The 13,286-nt window shown below is 35.8% G+C and overlaps 1 protein-coding gene across 3 annotated transcripts in view; it reads left to right on the top strand.

The window, feature by feature from the left end:
• The window catches only part of LOC123308343 (cilia- and flagella-associated protein 36), a 239,007-nt gene that overhangs the window by 111,602 nt on the left and 114,119 nt on the right, over positions 1-13,286 (top strand). For 2 of the 3 annotated variants that reach the window (XM_044890957.1, XM_044890959.1), the window contains exons 2-3: positions 2,915-2,982; positions 3,037-3,147. In XM_044890957.1, coding sequence (XP_044746892.1) covers positions 2,915-2,982; positions 3,037-3,147 — 179 coding nt within the window. Of the gene's footprint in view, positions 1-2,914; positions 2,983-3,036; positions 3,148-13,286 lie in introns of those variants that run through there. The other variant, XM_044890958.1, reaches the window with a different exon arrangement.

Below are 13,286 nucleotides of genomic sequence, written 5' to 3'. Positions count from 1 at the left end.
TTAATTTTGTTGTAATAATTTTCGTGGGTTACTCTCCACAAAATTGGGCGGTTTGCATATTCTTTTATTAAATTTAAACACGTTTCTTGCGAGAAATCCATATTGGAACGTGTGCGTTCGTTTCGAGGCAAAGATGTCAACTAAACCCGTCCACACTGAGCACGAATTCTCTTTGATGGACCGACAAATTGCGGATCGGATCCGCGCCACATGAGCGCGTTCGGTGCGGTATGTTTGGTCCGTCCACATCTGAATGCTCATTCGGCGCGATGTGCTCATTCGGCTGTTTTGCTCAGATGTGTACGCGGCTAAAGAGGTTCATCTTTGATTATAGAGTACTCTAAAGCCGCGTACACATCTGAGCAAAACAGCCGAATGAGCACATCGCGCCGAATGAGCATTCAGATGTGGACGGACAAAACAGATCCGCACCGAACGCGCTCATGTTGCGCGGAGCCGATCCGCAATTTGTCGGTCCATCAAAGAAAATTCGTGCTCAGTGTGGACGGGTTTAGTTGACTTATTTTCTCGAACCGAACGCACACATTCAAATATGGATTTCTCGCAAGAAACGTGTTTGAATTTAATAAAATAGTATGAAAACCGGCCAATTTTGTCGCCCTCACTTTTCAGAGTGACACGACATTCATGTCGTGCAAAAAAAAGTGCTGTTGAGGCTACGGTCTCGACTTCTTTGTAGATATAATTGTGAAGACCATCTAGTAGGCCGTCGTCTCTTCTTCTTTAGCAACTCGTACAGAATTATGGAAGAGGCACTAGCACAACCCAAGTTTTCTGTCCTTAGAACATAGAATACATAGAATGATTCTTTTTTTCTAAGTTTCCATCGTTTACGTTCGTAAGCACTGAACTGACACATCCGTTGGAGCGGCTACGAATACATGCTCATGCTGTTCATGCGTCGGAAAGAAAAATTTTCCGCATAAACGCTCATTCGGTGAGGCGTGCTCATTCGGCTATTTTGCTCAGATGTATACGCGCCTTAACGATTTGTCAAAATCAGCTGACCCTTCATTACCGTGGGGCACACAAAGCTTTTTATTATCAGTGTAAAGAGGCATTTCTTAGAAAGTTATAGTCTAATCACTCTAACCTAACGTAGGGAAAAACATTTTTTCCAAAAACATGCACATAACACAATACTCGACCAAAACAGCATGTGAATCAATGGAGAGAAAAGCTTGTGTGCCCCACGACAGCGAACCCCCAGCTGATTTTGACAAATCGTTAGAGTTCCCTATATTTCATGACATTTCGGAAAACTATGAGATTTTCATTTTATCATGTTGGATATAGTGCCAATTACACCATGTTTTCATATTTTCATACGCTCAAAATTTACGTATTCGAATATAAGGCCAGGCGCAAATAGAAGCGCAGGTTAGTGAGGTGACGCATCGTGAGTTTTTGTAAAATATAGAAAAGATCAAGACCGCGCAAATAAAGCGCGGCGGTGACTTGTCAGATAGTATGTGCAGGAAAAAGCTGCGTCACCTTACCAACCTGCGTTTCAATTTGCGCCTGGCCTAAAAGTCGTATGGTGTTCGGGATGCTGCTTTATCATAGTATACTATTTCTTCCATACGAAAAATACCCCACTCCCGACTGTCAACCAGCAAGCAAGTGGTATCCCAGACCTGTACAAGGAAACCTACAACAGAAAATTTCATTAATATATCTGTTACAAGTTCAAATTTGGTGCCTTGTATCATCAAACTTCATGTCAGTGAAGTATCAATGTATGTATATGTTTTGTTGATATTCTATGAAATCAAATATAACCTCAAATAAGTAAGTGTTTGTTAAGATGTCCAAAAACATGGTGTATGCACTGATTAGATTAGGTTTTTCCAACTTTGAAATTAAGAGTTAAGTTTCGTTTTTTCCACCGTAGGTAGCGCTATTTAGCTGTTGTCAATTGATATGTGTGAAAATGTATTAGTTTCGAGTAAGGGTGTACAACATTCATTTATTCAACATGTCTATCAGTTTTCTGTATAGACAATCAAGAACTACAGCTGAGAATTTGGTGTTGTGGGACTAACACCCTTTGTTGTTAGAATTTGAGGCAGAACCAAACCAGATGAACGAACATTCGGGACAGATACAGCTAAGTTTTATGGCAACTTCAGCGATATTTAATCAAAGAAACTGTATTGAAAATACGTAATACAGTGAGCATGTATTAAGAAACAGAGAAACATGAACCTATTCGTGTCTGTTCTTCAAATATTCTTCACGAGTATAGTGAAAATTCCGTTTTCGTCAACTGAATATATTGGATATTTAGCCAATTAACTGTGTTTTATTGAAATCATGTTGAGTTACCCTCCTCATGAATACAATTTGTCAAACAGAAATTATCTTGAAGAAAAATGGTAAGTACTCCTGCGAATCCTTCGATAGTGTTGCAATATCTGTAGATTCGTTTTTATGACGAAAATTTAAGTGAAAATCTCAAATATTTGTTAACATTTGACGAAATAGTCCAGTTCATTTTTTGTGGATTCGTTGATCGCTCGGAATCACAGATTAGTGTAATTTGTAATCGATCAACGCAGAACAAAATAAAACGAGAGAGTATCATTAGACTTTCTCTGATAGAACAAGGATAGAACATGGTGGCGCCGCCACGAAACAAATCTCTTATTTTCGATTTGGGCTAATGTCATTGCATTCAAAAATTGACTTGTATGTAAAACTACAGTGAATAAAATCATTGTATTTCTTCGAAATCTCAGTTTATTTCATCAATATCTTATATCCGAAATGTCATTTTTTAGTTCAGATTGTTGTAATAATGATGCATCTGAATTAATTGATATTATTCTATTCGTCGGCTTCCTGTTGAGGCGTTACCAGTTTCATTATTGAAGTATTTCTCAATTTTCAGTTTTTGAACCAAATAATGCCGAGAATGAGGACGATTATCAGAAGATATTCGACGAATACAAAAATCTGGTGAGTATAAGGATCAATTTTTGTGTAAAAAAAAATTACGAGTTTACCATGTAGGTAGACTTCATGCTGGGAAATTTCATGGAAGATGTTGGAATAACACCGGCCCAGTTCGAATATGCTTCTTTCAAAACTCGCCAACATCATCACTCATTACGATTCGATCAAGTAAGTAATGTGCCAGGATAGAAAGTGAAGGTATGGATTGAATAAAAATTAAAAGAGAACATCTACCCAGCAAACACAATTGCATAACATCAACGTATCATACATATTGCAACGTTCCGTGTTACATAGCAAAGTTCCGTACACGATCTATCCGTTATCTGTCCAACGAGAGCTCTAAGTCCGCCTTTCGCTATGTATACTGTAACGAAACTGCAATATTACATGTTCGGTACACATATAGGTACTTTGTACCTTACATGCTATGTGCAAAGGATGATAGCTCTGGTACAGAACATCTGCTACCAATTTGAAATATAACCTCAATAAATACAAGGACATCCAAAATTCAATGGATGGCCATGTTTGATGAAATACGTACTTATTTTGGGCAAAAACTGTACCAAAACGATAATTTATTGTTACACCTGATTGATTGTCAGTATTCATACTTGAGACTTCTTTATAGTCTATCCAAATCCGAGAGGCCAGCGTAATCCAACTGACTAACGCGTGATCTTATTTGAGGTACTCCTCTTATTGGTCAAAGCTTCAGGAACGCCATGTTTGCAGGTGGGAGTAATGCAGAACCGCATTACGTTTAATTCATTGATTGTATGCGAATTGTTGTGCAGAACTGCAGAGGTCATTCATTGCTTTTTCTTTCGTAAATTGGTTTATAGTTGTAGCAAGTTATTCAAGTTACAAGCATTTAAGATAATGTCAAGTACTGATACTGCTGAGGAATCGCGTGTTGACTTAAGTCCTCCAAAAAAGAGACGTCTGAAACGACACTTCAGTGCCGAGATAAAAGAAATGATTTTGAATACTTATAAAATTGAGATTATTCAAAATGCAGGAATGTGTTTGAAGGACGTAGAACTCCGAGTTGCTGAGAGACTTGGCATTGGAGCTCGAAGTGTTAGGAGAATTATTTCCGAATACATAAATTCCGGTGTTCTATCACAGCCGGCAACAAATCAAAATCGGACCACCAAATGGGAGTCCTTATCAGATTTCGATAAAAATGTAATACGGCGAAAAGTTCACGAGTTTTTCTTCAGAAATGAACACCCGACTATAGAGAAAGTATTAAAAATAGTTAACGAAGACTCGAACTTGCCAAATTTTAAGAAGAGTACCTTCTCTATAATATTGAAAAAACTTAATTTCAAATATGGACGTCGCCCACGCAACGGTTTTTTAATGGACCGTGACGACATTAAATGTTGGAGAAGAAACTATCTCACGAAAATTAGGGCCTTCCGTGATGAAAACAGGAAGATTTACTACTTGGATGAAACTTGGGTAAATGCCGGTCATACTAAATCCAAAGTGTGGACCGATGAAACAGTTACGTCTTCTCGACAAACGTTAGTTGCTGGACTATCTACTGGATAAAAAAATCCGTCTGGTAAGGTCTTGAATTTTGAGTTTAACCCTCGGTTTCATAAAGCTTGATCAGAGAATCAACGATCGATTGACAGATGAACGTCAATTAGTTTTCAGTCGATAAGTTGGTCATAAGCATTCTGAATATTCTCAACTGCTACTCCTCCAATATATTCGGAAAATGAAAGTTTCAATGATTTCCTTCGGGAAATCGAATGCCAAATCGTTGATCGAGCAATCAAAGTTTTGTGAAACTTGATGTAAGTACCTTTTTTGTGGAAAACAATTTTAACATTCTTTTTCAAATGAAGTGAATATATTTTTCCAGGCAAAGGGTAAAGAATTATAGTGTCTCATATTGGCAGTGACACTGGTATTTTAACTGGAGGACTCTGTACTTTCCAATCCAAAAAAACTGGTGACTACCATGAAGAAATGGATGGTCAGTCCTTCGAAAAGTGGTTCGAGGGTATACTTCCTAAATTGGAGGAAAATTTTATAGTAGTTTTAGATAATGCTCCTTACCATTCAAGGAAAATGGAAAAAATTCCTAATTCACAATTCAGAAAGAGTGATATCCAACAATGGTTGAGGGAGAAAAATAAACAAAAAGTTGAGGTGGACATGTGGAAATTGGATAATATTATGGATGATATAACACCAGTCATCGTCAACTTAGAAGAAAGTTCTGCATCTTCTGACGACACTACGGACTAGTCACTCTTCAAAAAATATTGTTACACATTTATATACGTAGTATGTATTAAAGTGGGAACTTTAGATTAAGGCCCGGTACTTTCACCTTCGAATAAATTTTATTCAACCAATAATGACATACCGACATTCGATCTATGACAAATAAACTCTTCTAATTAAGTTTCAATGACAGATTTATTCGATGAATAACACTATCTGAAAGTGAAAAGACTGCATTTTTACTAATCTTACGAATAAGACTTAATAAATGCGAATAAATTTATTTATTCGCACGTGAAAGTACCGGGCCTTATTGTTCATTACTGAGACTCGTAGATAAGCATACATATTTTTCACCGGAACTGGAACACTCAAAAAGTTTTAAAATATAACGCTCTCGGAATTCAATTTATTAGTACACCTCTGCGTTATCACGTTCTTGACGCGTGATCACTGCATGCTGCAATGTTTACCGCTGGCCTCTTGGATTTGGATATACTATAATGACCTATGTCTACGATCCGTTGCTGTCTCCGTCTCCCGCTCCGACCTAAAATTCCTTCTCATTCCGGGCTCGAACCTGCTTACTTTTTGACATCTTGTGTTCCTGAGTGGTCCCTTCAACCTATCTAGCTATGGAAACATGTGACTATTCATATAAGTGCACCATATTAACTGTATGGAATAAAAATTGCTTCTTATGTCTTATATCAATGCGGAAACCAAATAATTCCCAAAACTCGAACTAAAATCGCATTCTTTATGTTTTAAAAAATAACTCGAGTATTTGCTTTTCATTTGTCACACAAAATCAGATATACACAAAATTGTATCTCTGACGAATGGAATCAGGTTTACTATCCTTGCAAATATAATAATATATATAATAAATTTGTCATACTGATGCATGAATGTGAACATTCAGCATAATCACACAACCCTTCTTTTTCCTCCGAACGTCAATAATTGAGGTTATGAAAGTTATCAAAGTTCATTTATGATTCACCTATTTTGGCGGATTCTATCCGCTAATAGTAAGAAATTGAATAAAACAGTTTCGATAACAGCTACTTTCAGTACTGATGTTTGTACTTTTTTACGATTCAATAAATCATACCGTAAGTCAAGGGCGTCGCCAGGGGGGGGGCTAGAGATCAAATGTAGCTAGCCGCAAAGCGACCAAAGTGCGAGCAATTGACTTCCTTACCTATTAATAAATTTCGCATCGCATGACAAAACGTAAATAAATTCACAAAGTTTAATGTATATTGTACAAAGTATTGAAATATTCAACATTTAGATTTTGACATCCGTTTTCAAAATCGCCGCCATTTTCATTACGACTATATCAGATTTGCCAAAACGCAAGGCCATTAATATTAAACAGTGTAAAAACATGAAGGTAGATGGTAGGTATGGTGTGTGTGTGTGTGTGCATTGCATTTCTTTCTACGAAAACCGTTCAGTAGCATTCACGTTAGTTTTGTATAATTTGTATGCGGCATACCTTAAGTAGAAGTTATTGTTACGAACATACAACTTTAATTGGTTTTGTGGACAATGTCATCTATAAATGTTCATAAGAAACACCTACCGTTGAATAAATCGACAATCTTTGTAAAACCTAGTATTGCTACTCGATGCTAGATAGCGCTTGTTCAATGAACTCTAGAATTTGGTAGCATTTACTAGACCAGATACAATGTTACCGTACATTCTAGTGTGATGTTCGTTTGGGTATATAAAGACGTGAGCAAGCTGAATAAGCGAATTGGAAATCAATTATAAGACTTAGGCTTGCCTGTGTTAGTCAATATTGATTTATATTTGTTAAATAATAATATCTCATCATCTCAGTGTTGAGTTGTGAAGTTTCTGAGTGTGTCTCCATTCATCGTCTTATCAAAATGGACATCAGAAAGTATTTTGGTAAGTTATGTACTGCTTTAATCTTGGACTTAGAGCTAGTATTTTTATTTTATTTCTTTTAGCTAATAGCTTTGGCAACGGATACACAGCTAGATAGAGACGTATAATAATCGTTAAGAATATAATTTTTGATTTTATCTGGCATATTCTTGATGTGAAAAGAAAGGATCGTTTATGTGGAAGGGAAATGTTAAAAAATACTATTATTTTATTAAAAACGAGTTTATCGATTCAATCTCTGTACATTCAACGTTAACTAAACAATGGTTTCGTTTTCAGTAAATAATTATGAAAAAAACATATATTATATTTGTGGTTTAATTAAATACAAATTAAAACAGATGAACAGATCCTTGATATAAATACTGCTAAAAAAGTGTTTTGTTTTGCAGGAAGTTTGAAACGAAAAAAAACTGATGGATCAAGTAGCGACAGCGATGAACAGGACAAAGTAACGACAATATCGCATGTGTCTTCATCGATCACCACAACCACAACAGGTTATATTCAGTCGCAGGAACTCTAGATTAGTTCCTCTAGATATCTGGCTCTGGCGCCGAATCCTGATTCATTGATGGATGAGGATGACTGCAATGAAAATGATATCGGGCGATATGTTGGACGGGCAAACATGTTATCACCAGAAAAGAAGAAGGAATTGATTGAAAACTGTTGGTCTCCTTCCGCGACCTATGACTTTGCGAAAGATGCAAAACATTTAAAGAGAAAATTTAATTATTCTTGGTTGGAAACATACTCTCCATAGTTGGTATATTCCAGGCGCCAAAAAGGAGCATTTTGTAAATATTGTACGTTGTTCCCACCAAATCCAAATTCATTTAGAGGCATATTGGGATCTTTTATTATAAGGCCCTTTTGTAAGTTCAAAGATATTCACGAGCAGTGCAAAAAGCACATTGAAACAAAATTCCATAAGGAGGCATTGAAAGCTGCTAAATCTTTTCTCGAAGGTGTGCCTGTCGATGTGCAACTGAACAAATATTCCCAGACAATAATTGAAGAAAATCGCAAAATTATAAAATCTATTATTTCCTGCATTACGTTCTGCGGGTCACACGACTTAGCACTGAGAGGTAAACATTATGGTGAAGGTATTCTCGAGGATTTATACAGGCTGCGAATTGACGCGGGAGATTTGATTTTAAAGAAACACAATGAGCAAGGCAAAAAGAATGCAAGCTACCGTTCAGTGGAAATTCAAAATGAAATAATTGGTATTTGTGGAAGCGTTATTAAGGCTGATATTATGGAAAAAGTGAAAGAAGCAGCATCATATAGTGTGCTAGTAGACGAAACAGCTGATATTTCTGGCACTGAACAACTATCGATTGGGATGCGATATTTTGATGAAAAAGTCCAAGAAATGTTTATCGGATTCATTGAGCTGAAAGATTTGGATGCGAAATCGATTGCACATAGCATAGATGAGTTTTTGACAAAAGAAGATCTGAATATAAATAAATGCGTTGGTTTTGGTTTTGATGGATGCTCAACGATGTCAGGAAAAGAAGGAGGGGTACAAGCGATCTTACGCAAAAAGTACACCAAAGCCCTCTACTTTCATTACTCATCCCACAAACTGAATCTAGTGATCAATGATCTAAATTCACTTCCTGAAATTAGAATTGCCATGGGAACCACCAAAGATACTATTAACTTTTTTCGAGAATCAGTTTTGAGAAGGAAGTTAATACCTAATATTTCCAGACTTTGTGAGACAAGATGGAGTGAGAAACACAAAACCATCAGAGTTTTTAAAGAAAATCTTCCAGTAATTCTGGAAGCCTTACAAACATCATCACAGGAAGGAAATAGTGCAACTCGGAAAAGTGCATTCCAACTGCATGCGGCTACTTCCAGAATTTCTTTTATTCTCGGGATTATGTTGGTAGCCAAATACTCGGCTTTGATGGAACCCGTTGTCAACGTACTCCAATCTGTAGCTTTGGACGTGGTCAAAGCCTCGGAACACATTAAAAGGATTTTACTTTTAATTAAAAACCATCGTGAAAATCCGGAAAAAGTGACAAACGAAATTATAAAGGAAGCTACTGCTGTTGCGGAGAAAGTCGGACTGGAGGAGGACATTACATCAGTGCCGCGTATTACTGGGAAACAACGTCATAGAAGCAATCATCCAGCAGAAAGCCCTTCAGAACACTGGAAGAGGTCTTTGGTAATACCATACTTAGATTCAATCATCACCTCCCTTGAAGTACGTTTTGCTGAAGAAAACACGCCATCATTCGCATTATCTAAGTTACACCCGGCGCAGATGCAAAAGATGACAACTGAAAATTTGAAACGAACTTGTGAATCTATTGCCCAGTTTTATGATTTACCGAACATAAAGAATGAAATCGAACTTTGGCAGCAATTGTGGCACGACAGGCTCAATCTGACAGATCTAACAGTTGTTGATGTCCTAAAAGAAACAAAATCCTTTTTTCCCGAAACGGAAAGAGCATTAAAAATTTTGATCGCTTTACCATGCACGACCTGTACAGTAGAGCGATCCTTTCGTAGCCTCAGAAGACTAAAAACATGGCTAAGAAGCACCATGGCAGAAGATCGTCTTAATGGTCTGGCCATGATGAGCGTACACAGAGCTATAATAAATAAAAACCTAAATAATTTTTATGATAAAGTGATTGAAAGTTTTGCAAAAAATCCCCGCAGCTTATGTTTTAATTAAATATTATTTTTGTTGAAATAAATAATTATAACTGTGTTTGAAAGTTTGATTTAGTTCTTGTGCTGTCGAGGGCTTGGGAAGTTTTATACATCGATTATTGATATTAGAACCGTTTTTATCACAATAGTCATCGAGGCAATGACTTCCAAAATGTAATGCTTCATGCTTTCGAATTTACCAGGCGTTCATATTTTTTATCCTCCATAATATTGCCCCATTGCCCCCCCCCTTAGTCAAAAGCTGGCGACGCCCTTGCCGTAAGTTTCATTGTCGGGATGACTGCTGAAAAATTAATACTTATAAGTATATGTTATGTGTATACTCTCATATCGTAATAATATGGATTTAATGCTCTGATTGCTACATAAAATTAACAGAACATTTGAATGAAAATTGTGCATTTATAAATTAATATACCATATACATAACATTCTCATTCAAAATGATACATATCATAGATAATATAAAATTGATATACCATATACTTTTCATGAAAAACATAACAAATTAATGTATATGATACATAAATATTATATTATGTTTGATATGTATCACGTGAAATGAGAACGTTATGTATATGGAATATTTATTTATAAATCCACAGTTGTGTTTCAAATGTTCTGTTTATGTTATGTGGCACCCTTATGCATGTAACATGTTGGTTTGCTGGGTATTGTTTTCTCATACAGGGTGTTTCATGAGTCGTTGGCCATATAGCCTAATGCTGAATGCAGGTCATCCAGGCCTTTCAGAAAACTTGCTTGTTTTGTATCCTAAGGATATCAGTTTCGGAGATACGGGGTGATTCATGAATATTGACCTAAATTGCGATAGCCATAACTGTATAATGCAAGGTTTGATTTCCATCAAATTTTATGGATTTGTTCACTTCAGAAAGCTCGTCCAAACGCTTCACGAAATATCAATATTTTCAGGGCAGTACTCAGAATATCATGATTTTTCATTCAAGCCCCAAAATCTATATTTCTTACATCCCCTACAGAAATTTCGTTATTGCCATGAAAAACTACATAATTTGTTCAATTTTCATTTTGCATGGAATAGGAACCGGACGAATTCATATTTTATATCATTTTTTCGATATGCGGTCCTGTAATATTTTATTCTTCTTCATTTTAAATCCTCAGCACATACTGAATGTTCGTAAAAAAGTGTTTAAGAGTATACAATGTCGAGCTATGAATTCTTTTGAAATTACATATTTAGATACAAATGATGTAAACCATCTTGGAAAGTGTAAATCGTAAGTGTATTTGCTTCAAAACACACATAAGTACCTATTGAAATTCATTCTTCAACGATGAAAATGTACTATCATAAGAGATGTCCTAAATGGAGTTCTTCCTTCTCGACACATTTTCTAGCGCTTAAAATCAGATTGAATAATCGGATTTTAAGGACAATAAATATTGCCCTGCTTATCATATCGTGATTTTGTTTAACTTCTGCACAGGCTTCTTCTATCCTCTGCCGCAAATGCTCTCGTGAAGTCAAAAGTGTCTGTCACTTTTTCACGCACACTCAGTGGGAACTGAGGCTTTAAAATGAAAAAGATTTGAACAGAATTTAAAAAAAAATTGAAAATCTCGTTCGAAAACAATGAATAATATCACCAAATGAATAAAAACAGGACAGACAGCATTTCGAATAAATGTCATAAAACATGAATTCGTCCGGTTCAGGTTTCATTGTTGTTTTATGAAAGGAAATAAAAAGATTAAGGTTTTTCGGAAAAATAAATTTCAATAGTTATGTGTGTTATGAAGCAAATACACTTACGGATTCCATTTTCCAAGAGGGTTTCAATCATTTGTATCTAAATACAATATGTAATTTCAAAAGAATTCACAGCTCGACTTTGCATACTTTTAAACACTTTTTTACGAACACTCAGTATGTGCTTCGGGATAAAAATGAAAAAGAATTGAACAGAATTAAATAAAAAATCAGAATCTCGGCAAAGGACAATAGATATTATCACCGAAAGAATGAAAACAGGATCGCATTTCGAAAAAATGACATAAAATATGAATTCGTCCGGTTCCTATTCCCTTGTGACAAGTGTGCCATGCAAAGTGAAAACTGAATTCGTTAGAATGGTATAAACCATTTCGTAGTTTTTTATGGCAATAACGAAATTTCTATAGGGGATGTAAAAAATATAGATTTTTGGGGCTTGAATGAAAAATCATGATATTCTGAGTACTGCCCTGAATATATTGATATTTCATGAACCGTTTGGAAGAGCTTTCTGATGTGAACAAACCCACAAAATTTGTTCGAAATCGGACATTCCAGAGTTATGGGTATCGCAGATTTAGGCCAATGTTGATGAATCACCCCGTATCTCCGAAACTAATAGCCTTAGGATACAAAACAAGCAAGTTTTCTGAAAGGCCGGGATGACCTGCATTCACCATTGGGCTATGGCCAACGACTCGTGCAACACCCTGTATATACAAAATATAAAGTGAATATTAGTAATGCCCACGAGAGTCGCGTTTCGGAGAGTCCCGTTTCGTCTCGTCTCGTCTCGTGAATATTTTGCTCAATGGATGAGTTTTGCCTATGAATTTGAAAAGTTTGGAATCATTTCTTCGTGTGCATATCACTTTTTCCGAATTTATTTCAATAGGTAGAAGATTTCAAAAGCACGAAAAAATAAGTGGTTTTCATCGAAAATTCACAATGATCTACAGGAGATATTCTTCATTATACTGCAATAATCATACCAAGACGAACGCATCTCATATAGTTATCGAATTGAAATGCGTCTGTTGAATTTCAGTTTGATGCTTTTGATAGAAATGTAGATTTCATTGATAAATTTGACGAAGTATTAATTCAATTTCTAAAACTGTGGGATCAATTCGAACCAAACCTTGGAATCTCATTTAGTCCTCGAATTGAGATGCGTTTGTTGAATTTAGTTCGATACTTCCGATAGAAATGGAAATTTAAGTGGTCTCGAAGTACGAGATCAATTTCTCGAAAATTATTGGATCAATTCACACCAAACCTTCAAATCTCATATAGTTTTCGAATTGAGATGCGCCTGTTGAATTTCAGTTCGATACTTTCTAGAGAAATGAAGATTCAAGTGGTCAATTCGATTAAGTAAGAGATCAATTTCTCGAAAATTATTGCATTAATTCGAACCAAACCTTGAAATATCTATAGTTTTCGAATTGAGATGCTTCTGTTGAATTTCAGTTTGATATTTTTGATAAAATTGGAGATTTCACTGATCGATTCGACTAAGTATAAGTTCAAGTCCTCAAAACCTGTTGGATCAATTCGAACCAAACCTTGGAATCTCATATAGTTTTCGAACTGAGATGCGTTGTAAGCCAAATAATAATATAATAACAATAATTCATTCGAAAAT

The sequence above is a fragment of the Coccinella septempunctata genome, chromosome 2, assembly GCF_907165205.1.
Source record: "Coccinella septempunctata chromosome 2, icCocSept1.1, whole genome shotgun sequence".
In the NCBI taxonomy this organism is placed as follows: domain Eukaryota; kingdom Metazoa; phylum Arthropoda; class Insecta; order Coleoptera; family Coccinellidae; genus Coccinella; species Coccinella septempunctata.
Note: the sequence above shows the minus strand (reverse complement) of the source record. Positions and strands in the feature narration are given on the sequence as shown.